This window comes from Lepidochelys kempii, chromosome 5 (genome assembly GCF_965140285.1).
Source record: "Lepidochelys kempii isolate rLepKem1 chromosome 5, rLepKem1.hap1, whole genome shotgun sequence".
Classification (NCBI taxonomy): Eukaryota; Metazoa; Chordata; order Testudines; family Cheloniidae; genus Lepidochelys; species Lepidochelys kempii.
In genome coordinates this window covers 1,531,389-1,544,060 of record NC_136384.1, presented here as the reverse complement: position 1 = coordinate 1,544,060, position 12,672 = coordinate 1,531,389, and the positions used below count along the sequence as shown (strand labels likewise).

The 12,672-nt window shown below is 50.1% G+C and overlaps 1 protein-coding gene across 2 annotated transcripts in view; it reads left to right on the top strand.

The window, feature by feature from the left end:
* LOC140911060 (receptor-type tyrosine-protein phosphatase T) overlaps window positions 1-12,672 on the top strand; it is a 90,632-nt gene that overhangs the window by 19,463 nt on the left and 58,497 nt on the right. For both annotated transcript variants that reach the window (XM_073343287.2, XM_073343286.2), the window contains exons 5-7: window positions 234-416; window positions 832-1,020; window positions 2,376-2,555. In XM_073343287.2, coding sequence (XP_073199388.1) covers window positions 234-416; window positions 832-1,020; window positions 2,376-2,555 — 552 coding nt within the window. The remainder of the gene's footprint in view (window positions 1-233; window positions 417-831; window positions 1,021-2,375; window positions 2,556-12,672) is intronic.

Sequence of the window (12,672 nt, the reverse complement as noted above, 5' to 3'; positions counted from 1 at the left end):
GGCTGACTCGCCTGCACTCACCCTCACTCGCTCCACCCCACTGAGGCCCTGAGCAATGTGAATCCTGTGGAGAGAAATGGGGTAGATAGACCTGATCACAGAGGAGCTGATCCCGGCAACCCCTACTATAGTGTGGGTGCCCAGCGTGGCTCAAGATCGGGCCCATGATGGCTGGGGAAAGCCGCATGATTCAATAACCCTCAAGAGTCTCCCCTTATTTCTTTGATACGCAGCAAAATGTGAAATACCAAAACGCTGGGACTCCAGATTGCAGTTTTCCCCCAAGGGGCAGTTCTACTGCCCGGGTGAATCGGTGACACTGAGCTGCTCTGAGGGGTATCGGCCATCACCACTTGTGATCGAATGTGTCAGAAACGGGAGCCTGTCTGTCTGGAGTGAGACACCCACCTGCCAGGGTAAGTGTGAGACCCCCCCGAGTCACTGCAGTCACAGGGGCCGGGCCAGCAGCCAGACTCTCTGTGACACTTTGGTATCTCCGGAGCCAGGTGGAAGCTCGCCCCATAAACCCTCTGGTTCATTTTGGCCTCTCAGCCTCTAGTATGGGGACCCTAAATCCTGCTGGAATTGCAGGGGGCCTCAGTCAGACCCCCCCCGCCCCGCCCGCAGGCCAATAATGAAGGGCAGGATCAGCCCAGAGACTCCCTGTCACCAGTGTGTCCATCTTCCTCGCTTCTCCCCCAGCCCTTTGCTGTGCTGGTTTCTCCAGGGCTCCCTTTGGCTCAGCTCTGCCACGGGATCACCCAGTGGCAGCCAGCTGCACCTTTCACCAGAACAGGATTTGCCAAGACTCAGACATTTGTTTCCCTCAAGGGGTTTGTCCGACGGCAGGAAACTGGCCCCCGTCGGTCTCTGCTGCCTCCGCACAGACAGAGTTTGTTGTTGGCGAGAAGCTTTTGGTGACCTGTCGCCAGGAGCAGTACGAGGGGCGCCCGGCTTGGATGCAGTGTACGGAGACGGCTGGGCGCGTGGAGTGGGACACGAGCAATGTGAGCTGTGTGGGTGAGTTCTGCACAGACGGGCTGCAGGATCCAAACCCTGTGACACCAGGAGCCTCCAAGGAGGCCCCGCGACTTCCTGGGGGCGTATTTATGTCTTGAGTGTTCAGCTCAGACCTTCTGAAGGGTGTGAAGTGACAGTGACAGCGAGTGTGTGGGGCAAAGCAGCCTGCGTGGGGGGAGTGTGGTGAGGTTATAGGCCTGTGTTGGAGGGGTGTGAGGGGATGTCTGTGGGGTGTATTTGTGTGTGTGTGTGGGGGGGGTTGTGTGGCCAAGTATTACAGGGGGGCGTCTATGGGGTTGTGTATAGGGTGTCGGGGGGTGTTCTTGTGTGTATAGGGGTTTGAGGACGTATCACAGGGGTCGGCAACCTTTCAGAGGTGGTGTGCCGTGCCTTCATGTATTCACTCTAATTTAAGGTTTCACGTGCCAGTCAGACATGTTAACATTTTTAGAAGGTCTCTCTCTAGAAGTCTATAATGTATAACTCAACTATTGTTGTATGTAAAGTAAATAAGGTTTTAAAAATGTTTAAGAAGCTTCATTTAAAACTAAATTAAAATGCAGAGCCCCCCGGACCGGTGGCCAGGACCCAGGCAGAGTGAGTGCCACTGAAGATCAGCTCGCATGCCGCCCTTGGCACCCGTGCCATAGGTTGCCAACCCTGATATATCAGGTGTCTGTAATGGTGTGGGAGACGTGTGTTAGCTAGTAACGGTGTGTATTGCTGTGTCTGTGGGATGTAGGAGGTGTTAGGGTGTGTCACTGTGCATCAGGGCATAGGCATCGACTTCCTCAGTTCCCTGGGGGGGTGCTTGACCCCTGCTCTGCCCTAGTCCCCACCCCCACTCCACCGCTTCCCCCATACCCCCACCCCTGCCCTGCCTCTTCCTGCCCCCGCTGCACCCCTCCCCCGGCTCTTCCAGCGCCTGCTCCTTCCCCTCCCCCGCAGGGCCTCCTGCACACCGCTGAACAGCGGATAGCGGCGGGCGGGAGGCGCTGTGGGGGAGGGAGAGGGGCTGATCCACGGGGATGTCGGTGGGTGCTGAGCAGCCCCAGAGCGCCCACGGAGTCGGCGCCTGCACGTGAGGGTGCGTATCAGTGTGTGGGGATGTTGGCGCCTGTACGTGAGGGTGCATATCAATGTGTGGGTTCATGGGTAAGGCCTGTTGTGATTATTTATTTGTATTACCAGTCGTCCTTAGGAACCCCAGCCATGGCCCAGGACCCCCTGGCGCTCGGTGCTGTACAAACGCTGGACAGACAGACAGCTCCTTGCGGCAGGGACTGACAGTCTAATGTGGGGACTGGAATCTCGCCTTTTTCTACTGACACCAAACCTGATTGTTCTCCCAACAGAAAAGTGCCCCAAACCCAGCTGGGCCTCAGCTCTGCGGTTCGAACCAGACAAGATGTATTATAGCAGGGAGGAACCAGTGACCCTGAGCTGCCCTGAGGGGTTCGAGCCCTCGCATCCCGTGATCACATGTACCGGACAGGGGAACCGGAGCATCTGGAATGAGATTGCTGCCTGCCTGGGTAAGTGTGGGCCCCCTACGTGGGTCACCGTGATTCCAAGGGCCTGGACTGGTGCCGGATGCTCCGTGACCCTTCGATACTGTAGGGAGGAAGGAATTGCTGTCCCAGATCAGAGCAATGGTCCAGCTCAGGCATTCGGGGATGTGCCGTACAGGGCCCGAGGCAGATAGACAGAGCTCAGGGGGCAGGGGAGTCTGTTCTACTGAGACTCCTAGAGCTGCCCCCAGGAGCCGGAGCTGCAGCCTCTGTCACTGTGCCAGTCCCTCGGACACGATGGGGTGGGGCCATTTCTGGTGCAACCTTTTAACAGTGAGGGTCATTCCCCAGGGGAACAGCTGCCCCAGGGACAGGGTGGAGTCTCTGACACATGGAGCGTTTACATCAAGGGTGGCTGCTGCCTTTCTAAAGATTCGCTCTCATTCAGCCACCAGTTACTGAGTGCTACAGAGTCGCTGGCAGAAGAGGAGAAGATCCCCCCTGCAGGGACCCCGGGGCGGGTCTCTGGCCTGGGCTAGGCAATAGGTCAGACGGGATGGTCAGAATGGGCCCTTCTGGCCTTGATACCTATTGTTGCTGGCACAGAGTGCCCGAGGCAAGCAGCAGCTGGGTTTGTTGCCCGGTGTGCGTCGTGCCAATGACCACAACGGGGTGGAGAAGCAGAGAGATTTATTTGAAGCTTTAAATAGGGCGCAGGGAGACTGAGCTGTTTTAAATTTTGCAGCTCTGAATGCAGATTATGGTATACGTTTATATTTTTGCTTATTTTATTATATAAGCTTATGCAATTAATTATTTGTTGTCCTGTACAATACCGTAGCCAATTAGCTAAAGCAGCCAGTTGTGTTTTTTTTTTAGTAGCATTGCCCGAGCCTTGCCTTATTTGGGTTTATTTGTTACTAGTTTTTGCGAAACATTTTTGCCTTATCTATACGTTTCCCAGGCCGAAGCTGGCCTTGGCTAGCGAGCCATGTGCAGACCTGTCTGTTTGTGTGCTAGCTTCCTCAGAGTTGGGCAGGGTCACCGAAAGTTCAAGCAGCAGAGGGGCTTCAGTTTGCCTGGGCCTAGAGCAAGAGGGCTTCACTGACACTCGTGGTTTTTTATTTTTCCGAGTTATCTAGAGTAGTGCCCAGTGTCACCAGCAACTCCCTTTTCTGAGAACACTTAACAAGCTTGCAACTGAGTTTTTTTATATTTTAAGGACAATAAGTGATTAAGTGCTGAGGAGTTAGAATCCTAAGCAAGAGCATATAATGGGTTTTTTGTGGAGTGGGAGGCAGATATTTTATATATGAGTGCTTTATAATAGGCAAGCACGAGGAGAATGATAATACACAGCACAGCATTTGTGAGCAGAAGACGAACAATGCCTTCCCCCAGGTCAGGCAGCCATTTTTAGAGTGAGTCAAAAAGAGTGGGCTCTTTTTTGGGGGCTTTTTATTGGTTAAGGGCCTGTTCAGCTGACAGGATGTGCTTGTTAATATTTTGTGCATTTTTTGGGACATACGTACAGCATTTATTTTTAATCAGGGCACACACTTTGCCCTGTGCAGCTAGAAGGTAATTTAAGGCCTGGCAGTTTTGCAGGGACAGCAACCGGAATTGGTAAAGCTCTGAATTAAGGCTTTTTTTTATGGCTAAGGTATTATTGGCAAACTTAGTGAGAAATACAGAAAGCTGACGATAGCGGTTGGCCAATTTACCTATTCCATAGCCTGGGATAAGAATTATACTGAATTTGTCCCCTTCACTAATGGGTACAGGGGTGGCATACAGAGACCGCCGATGCCGGGGACGGCCAGACAGGAGTTGGGTCATGACCCAAAGGGGAGGGATAAGGTATCCCACATAACAGCTTTCATGCCAGTGGTGGGGTAGCCATTTATAGGCAGAGTTACTACAGATATAAAAGGACTGGCTGTTGGCCACCTGGCCATTAAGACCCGCTTTGATTTGAGAGGCCAGAGAGGGAGGATAATATATTTGTTTTATTTTTTGGTTTTAGGCCATTTTATTGTACAGGGGAATAGTAACATTGTTACTAGAGGAGAGATAAAATTGACAGGTGCTGTTTTTAGCAAACCAGGTATGGTTAGCAGTGGCTTCCTGGCATTTATAAAGGAGACTTAAGGGGATGGAGCGTAGTTGGATGGGAGGGGGTTATGGGTCGAATTTCAGTAGGGTTTTTAGGGATTAATGTTGCTGCTAAACTTGGCCTTTTTAGAACAGTTTTTTATTAAGGTGGGCTGCGTTTGCAACTGAGTGGCGTTTGCTTTTATTTATTTGTTATAGAGGTTTGACCAGTTGTGGGGGGGGGTCACCCTTCATGGGAAGCTGGCCACATGGTAGGGGATCTGGGAACATATTTAGCAGTTGGAAAGATTAAATTTCCGGGCAAAGGCTATTTTGAGGCCTTTATAGATATTTATATTTAGATTAATGTTTTTTTTTTTTTTTAGAGAGAGAGATATGGGGACTACTAGGCAAATGACATTTACTATGAGGGACCTTATGCCCTTGTAGTCCTGCCCCCCCCCCCGGTGCTTATGTTTTTTTAAATAATAATTTGAGTTTAAGATTGTCGGAGGGTGACGTGGTGATGGGCTGGACGGTTCACTGTTCCGCTGGGGAAGCAGTAGGCACCGTGTTCAGGCGAGAGTGATGGATTCAGTTTTTGTGGTTTTTGACCTTTGCCGCCGTGTGGGAAACCAGCAGGACGGTGTGGGGTCCCTTTTACCTTTTTTGGAGAGGCTTGTTTTTTTAGGTATGAACAAGCAGGGAGTTACCTGGCTGCAAGGAGTGGACAGGGGCATCCAATGGAAGAGGCTGGAAGTCTTTGATATACCTGTGGAGAGAAGAGAGAACAGCAGACAGAGAGCACATATACTGAGACAAAAAAAACACACTTTATTTTTTATTTTTTTGTTAGAACCGGTGTCCCATTTATAGGCCGTGCCCTTTTAAACATAATTTTAAAGGGACTAAGCCCTAGTTTACCCTTTGGGAGAGCGCGGACGCGGAGCAGGACAAGGGGTAGAGCATTGGGCCATCGCAGGGGGGCTTTTTAGCGCACTTTTGAGAGGTGTTGCTTAAGGGTTTGATTGGTACGCTTTACTACACCGCTGGCCTGCGGTCTTTAGGCTGTGTGGAGTTTCCAGGGTATCTGTAAGGCATTTGAGATATTTTGAACGATTTTTGATGTGAAGTGCGTCTCATTGTTAGATTTTATTTATTGGGGGAGTCTGAAGCGGGAAATAATTTTCTTAATGAACTTGAGGGCCACTGTTTTGGCAGTGCAATTACGGCATGGGAAGGCTTCACGCCATCCGCTAAATTGGTTTACCAAGACGAGGAGATATTTGAACCCTTGAGTTCGGGGAAACTCAGTAAAATTTATTTGCTACACCAGTTCAGGGCCTGGAGTGGGTTTCAGGGTAGCTGGTGTTATTGGATGTCTTGGCCGGGGGTTATTCTTTTGGCAGACTAAACAGTCAGCTTGTATTTGGGTAGCCAGGGGTCGGAGTCCAGAAGTCAAGAAGTATTTTTTTATTAGCTGGATAAGGGCCTTCCTGCCAGCGTGAGTGGTTTGGTGTAGCTGCTGCAGTACTGGCCGGATCAAGCCCTTCAGTAGGAGGATCTTCCCTTCCGGGGAATGAAGCCATTTTTTTTTTTTTTTGAAGACTGAGTTTGTTAGCTAGTTTTTTTTTTGTTTTTTTTTAGAGTACCGAGGGGTTGGAAGCTCCCCCACTGATGGGATGAGGGTATGCCTGTGGGCATCCTCAGCTTCCGATGGAGTCAAGGTGGTGGCATGCTTGGCTTTTCTATCCGCCCTGGCATTGCCCCTGGCCACGTCTTCATTTTTCCTTTGATGGGCTTTACAGTGCACCACCGCTACTTCCGAGGGGAGTTGTACGGCTTTTAGGAGCCGGAGAATTTGGGGCCCGTACTTGACTGGGGAGCCTTGGGCCGTTAGCATTCCCCTTTGCTTTTACAGGCCAGCATGAGCATGCAGTACCCCAAAAGCATACTTTGAATTGGTGAAAATGTTGACCCACTTCCCCTTTGACAGTTCGAGTGCACGGGTCAGGGCTACTAGCTCAGCCAGCTGGGCAGAGGTCCCGGTGGGCAACCTCTCGGCCTCTACGGTATCATGGAGGGTTACGACAGCATAACCCGCCCTGCTTTGCCTTTTTATGACAATGCTGCTACTATTAGTTTACCACTCAGAATTCGCATTTGGGAGCGGCTGATCCTTTAGGTCCCGGCGGCTGGAGTATTGGGCATCTATGATTTTTAAACAGTTGTGTTCTTGTTCCTCTGTTTCTGGCAAGAGGGTGGCTGGGTTAAGGGAGGAGCAAGACTGCAGGGTGACCTCGGGGTTCTCTAACAGCTTAGCCTGATACCGAGCAATCCGAGCCTGGGTGAGCCAGAGCCCACCCTTTGTGTTTAGCAGGGCTCAGACCATATGGGGAGTATAGATTTGCATAATCTTTTTTGATGTTAGCTTTTTAGCTTTTTTTAGTACTAGGGCAGTAGCTGCAACCGCCCGTAAACATGCCGGGCAACCCTTTGCAACCTGATCCAGTTGTTTGGAAAAATAAGCCACGGGACGTTTCCAGGTCCCCAACAACTGGGTTAGCACTTCCAGGGCTATCCCTTTTTGTTTATGTATATACAATTGAAATGGCTTAGAGAGATCCGGCAGACCCAGGGCTGGAGCTTTTATTAGCTTCCTTTTTCAGGTCTCTGCCGTGCCTCCTCCCTTGCCTTAGCTGTAACCTGATTCCGCTCCACCTTAGACAACAAGGTTTTTAGGAGGATATTACAGTTGTCCCAATCCGGCTTGTGACTACTGAGGCACCCCTCAAAGGCTGAAATAAAGCGGCTTGGGTTCGTTGAGAATTTTCCAGCCTGTGTTTTAAAAGCTGCTAAGTTTATTGGATTGAAGGGCACATGGGTGTAAACTTGCACGGTGGTAGCCTGGCGTCCGTCTGCCCCTGGGCGAGCCACAACAGTCTTGAAAAAAGAAAAGGAGTACTTGTGGCACCTTAGAGACTAACCAATTTATTTGAGCATAAGCTTTCGTGAGCTACAGCTCACTTCATCAGATGCATTCAGTGGAAAATATAGTGAGGAGATTTATATACACACAGAACATGAAAAAATGGGTGAGGCTGGTTCACCTGCACATCTACCAATGTGATCTATGCCATCATGTGCCAGCAATGCCCCTCTGCCATGTACATTGGGCAAACTGGACAGTCTCTACGTAAAAGAATAAATGGACACAAATCAGATGTCAAGAATTATAACATTCATAAACCAGTCGGAGAACACTTCAATCTCTCTGGTCACTCGATTTCTGACCTAAAAGAGGCTATTCTTCAACAAAAAGACTTCAGAAACAGACTCCAACGAGAGACTGCTGAATTGGAATTAATTTGCAAATTGGATACAATTAACTTAGGCTTGAATAGAGACTGGGAGTGGTTGAGTCATTATACAAAGTAAAACTATTTCCCCTTGTTTATTCCTCTCCCCCCCCCCCCACTGTTCCTTAGACGTTCTTGTTAACTGCTGGAAATAGCCCACCTTGATTATCACTATAAAAGGTTTTCTTCCCCCCCCCACTCTCCTGCTGGTAATAGCTCATCTTAAGTGATCACTCTCCTTACAGTGTGCATGATAAAACATGAAAAAATGGGTGTTTATGTGTATATAAATCTCCCCACTGTATTTTCCACTGAATGCATCCGATGAAGTGAGCTGTAGCTCACGAAAGCTTATGCTCAAATAAATTGGTTAGTCTCTAAGGTGCCACAAGTACTCCTTTTCTTTTTGCGAATACAGACTAACACGGCTGCTACTCTGACAACAGTCTTGGTAATTAAAGGATAGAGTCCCACTGAGGGGGCAATCTCTGTAACCTGAGGCCTCCTACCCTTATAAGGTGGGGGTGTGGGGGCCGAAGGGGACACCGAATCTGCCATTACAACATTGGGGGGTGTCAAGGTTCCTCCCCCACTCTGAACGCTAGGGTACAGATGTGGGGACCTGCATGAAAACCTCCTAAGCTTATCTTTACCAGCTTAGGTCAAAACTTCCCCAAGGTACAAAATATTCCACCCTTTGTCCTTGGATTGGCCGCTACCACCACCAAACAAATACTGGTTACTGGGGAAGAGCTGTTTGGAAACGTCTTTCCCCTCAAATACTTCCCAAAACCTTGCACCCCACTTCCTGGACAAGGTTTGGTAAAAAGCCTCACCAATTTGCATAGGTGACCACAGACCCAAACCCTTGGATCTGAGAACAATGAAAAAGCATTCAGTTTTCTTACAAGAAGACTTTTAATAGAAATAGGAGTAAATAGAAGTAAAGAAATCCCCTCTGTAAAATCAGGATGGTAGATACCTTACAGGGTAATTAGATTCAAAACATAGAGAATCCCTCTAGGCAAAACCTCAAGTTACAAAAAAGATACACAGACAGAAATAGTTATTCTATTCAGCACAATTCTTTTCTCAGCCATTTAAAGAAATCATAATCTAACGCATACCTAGCTAGATTACTTACTAAAAGTTCTAAGACTCCATTCCTGTTCTATCCCCGACAAAAGCAGCATATAGACAGACAGAGACCCTTTGTTTCTCTCCCTCCTCCCAGCTTTTGAAAGTATCTTGTCTCCTCATTGGTCATTTTGGCCAGGTGCCAGCGAGGTTACCTTTAGCTTCTTAACCCTTTACAGGTGAGAGGAGTTTTCCTCTGGCCAGGAGGGATTTTAAAGGGGTTTACCCTTCCCTTTATATTTATGACAGGGGGGTTCTGGGGGCTAACATTAGCTACTACTGGTCCTGTTGGAGTTAAATTACAGCTCTGTAGAATGTCTGTTTTATTTTTTAAAGCCATAAATGCTTGTGCATACAGATGTTTATTCCATTTAGTTGTTTGCTGACAAAACAGAACTAATTGGAGGATCGTATTATACTTGATTGACCCTCCCGATGGCCACCATTCCTGGTCCTTTAGCTGATATTGAGGCCAGTTTACTGTACAAAACCTTTTTAATTTGCTTTTTGTTATTGGATTTGATTTAAACACTTTTTAGTTTGCTAGAATGCATTCTAGGGGCGTGCACTGTGCCCTGCCTATAGTACTCTGTCCCTGTCCCATATTTCCGGATGACTTTGGGCATCCCCAGGTCTTAACAAAGAAAGTCCAGACCACTGGACTGTTCCTACCTTTTTCAAGGGACCGGTTCCTCACCATCGCCTGCAGTTGCTTCTCCACTATAGGGGTGCATTGCACCGTTGTGCCCTCCGGGGTCAAGCAAATCGCATCTCCTCCGAGGCCTCCCGATGAACTCACCGGTGCGAGCTGGGCGTCGGTTGTCGCTGCAATCCATTGACCGCCAGGAGGGGTCAGGGCAAGGCTAAATAGCAGCCTCGAGTCCCTTCGTGGTCGCCAAGAACTGTTGCCGGCACAAAGTGCCCGAGGCAAGCAAAAGCTGAGTTTGTTGCCCGGTGTGCGTCGCGCCAATGACCACAACAGGGTGGAGAAGCAGAGAGATTTATTTGAAGCTTTAAATAGGGCGCAGGGAGACTGAGCTGTCTCAAATCCTGCAGCCCCGAATGCAGATTACAGTATACATTTATACCTTTGCTTATTTTATTACATAAGCTTATCCAACTAATTGCCTGTTGCCCCGTACAATACCGTAGCCAATTAGCTAAAGCAGTCAGTTGTGTTTTTTTTTAGTAGCATTGCCCGAGCCTTGCCTCATTTGGGTTTATTTGTTACTAGTTTTTGCGAAACATTTTTGCCTTATTTATATGTTTTTTAGGCCGAAGCTGGCCTTGGCTAGCGAGCCGTGTGCAAACCTGTCTGTTTGTGTGACACTTGACACTTGTGGTTTTTTATTTTTCCGAGTTACCTAGAGTAGTGCCCAGTGTCACTACCTACAGGAGACTCTGTCACTACCTACAGAGAGAATCCTGCAGCCGCAGCCCAGACCAGCACTGATTTCTCTGTCGCAGCATCATAGAAATGTGGGGCTGTAAGGGACCTCGAGAGGCCATTTAGTACAGCCCCCTGTGCTGAGGCAGGGCCAAGTAACCCTGGACCAGCCCTGACAGGGGTTTGTCCAACCTGGTCTTAAAAACCTCCAGTGAGGGTGATCTCACACCCTCCCTTGGAAGCCTGTTCCAGAGCTTAACTGCCCTGAGAGTTAGAAAGTTTTTCCTGATAGCTAACCGAAATCTTCCTTCCTGCAGGTTACATCCATGACTTCCTGTCCTACCTCCCGTGGCCATGGAGAACACTTGATCACTGTCCTCTTTCTAACAGCCCTTAGCATATCTGAAGGCTGTTACCAGGTCCCCCCCAGTCTCCTTTCCTGAAGAATAGCCATGCCCAGTATTTTGACCTCCTCGCAGGTCAGGTTCTCTAACCCTTTATCGGTTTGTTGCTCTCCTCTGGACTCCCTCCAACTTGTGCACATCTTTTCTGAAAGGAAACTGCAAACTTTGCCACCTCACTGTTTACTCCTTTCTCCAGATCATTGAGGAGTATGTTGACTAGGACTGGGCCCAGTACAGACCCCTGGGGGACACCACTATTTACCTCTCTCCCTTCTGAAAACAGACCATTTATTCCGACCCTTTGTTTCCTATCTTTTAACTGGAGTGCCTGGGAATGCTTTCAGGATCATCTAACGATCTTTCATTTGATTTAATGACAAGCTGTCACGGAGTGTGGGGGAGTCTGGGCCCTGCACCCCTCTTCCTGGGATTCACCGTGACTCTCAGCCAGCCAGTAAAACAGAAGGTTTATTGGACAATAGGAACACAGTCTAAAAGAGAGCTTGTGGGTACAATCAGGACCCCTCAGTCAAGTCCTTCTGGGGGGCAGGGAGCTTAGACCCCAGCCCTGGGGTTTCCTGCGTCCCGTTCCACCACCCAGCATCAAAACTGAAACCAACCCCCCTCCCCCCGCCCCAGCAGGCTCCCTCCTGCAGCCTTTGTCCAGTTTTCCGGGCAGAGGTGTCACCTCCCCCTCCCCCTCCTGGCTCAGGTGACAGGCTCTCAGGTCTCCCATCCCCATGAAACTCCCCTGCCACATTCCCAGGTCAACACTCCCCCCTCCCTGCGGCGTCCCATCTCTCCCCCCTTCGAGACTGAACGGAGCGGGGTCACTCTGACCAGTGACCTGGGGAAGTTCAGGGCCCCCTCTCCGGGACAGCGCATCCGCTATCAGGTTGGCACTTCCCTTCACGTGGACCATGTCCATGTCGTAATCCTGCAGGAGCAGGCTCCACCTCAGGAGTTTGGCGTTGGCTCCTTTCATCTGGTGCAGCCAGGTCAGGGGAGAGTGGTCGGTGTACACGGTGAAGTGTCGCCCGAGGAGGTAGGGCTCTAGTTTCTTGAGGGCCCACACCATGGCCAGGCACTCCTTCTCGATGGCCGCGTAGTGTTGCTCCCAGGGTAGCAACTTCTTGCTCAGGTACACGATGGGGTGTCTCTCCCCCTTTTCATCCTCCTGCATTGACACCGCCCCCAGTCCCGTGTCGGAGGCGTCAGTGAACACCACAAAGGTCTTCTCAAAGTCTGGGTTTGCCAGAACCGGGCCACTGACCAGAGCCTCCTTCAGCGCCCGGAAAGCCTCCTGGCACTGCTCGGTCCAGACCACCTTGTCTGGCTTCCGCTTCTTGCATAGCTCGGTGATGGGGGTGGCTATGGCGCAAAAGCGGGGCACAAACCTTCGGTAGTATCCTGCCATCCCAATAAAGGCTTGGACCTGCTTTTTGGTGTGGGGAGCGGGCCAGTCTCTGATCACCTCCACCTTGGCTGGTTCCGGCTTTAGATGGCCGCTCCCCACCCGATGGCCCAGGTAAGATACTTCCGCCATCCTCACCTTGCACTTCTCAGCTTTTATGGTAAGCCCAGCCCCCTGGAGTCGGTCCAGCACTTGTCTAACCTGGGACACGTGGTCCTCCCAGGTCTGGCTAAACACACAGATGTCATCAATATACGCCACGGCAAAACTCTCCATCCCCTTCAGTAGCTGATCCACCAGGCGCTAGAAGGTGGCCGGCTCTCCCTTGAGGCCGAAAGGCAGGGTC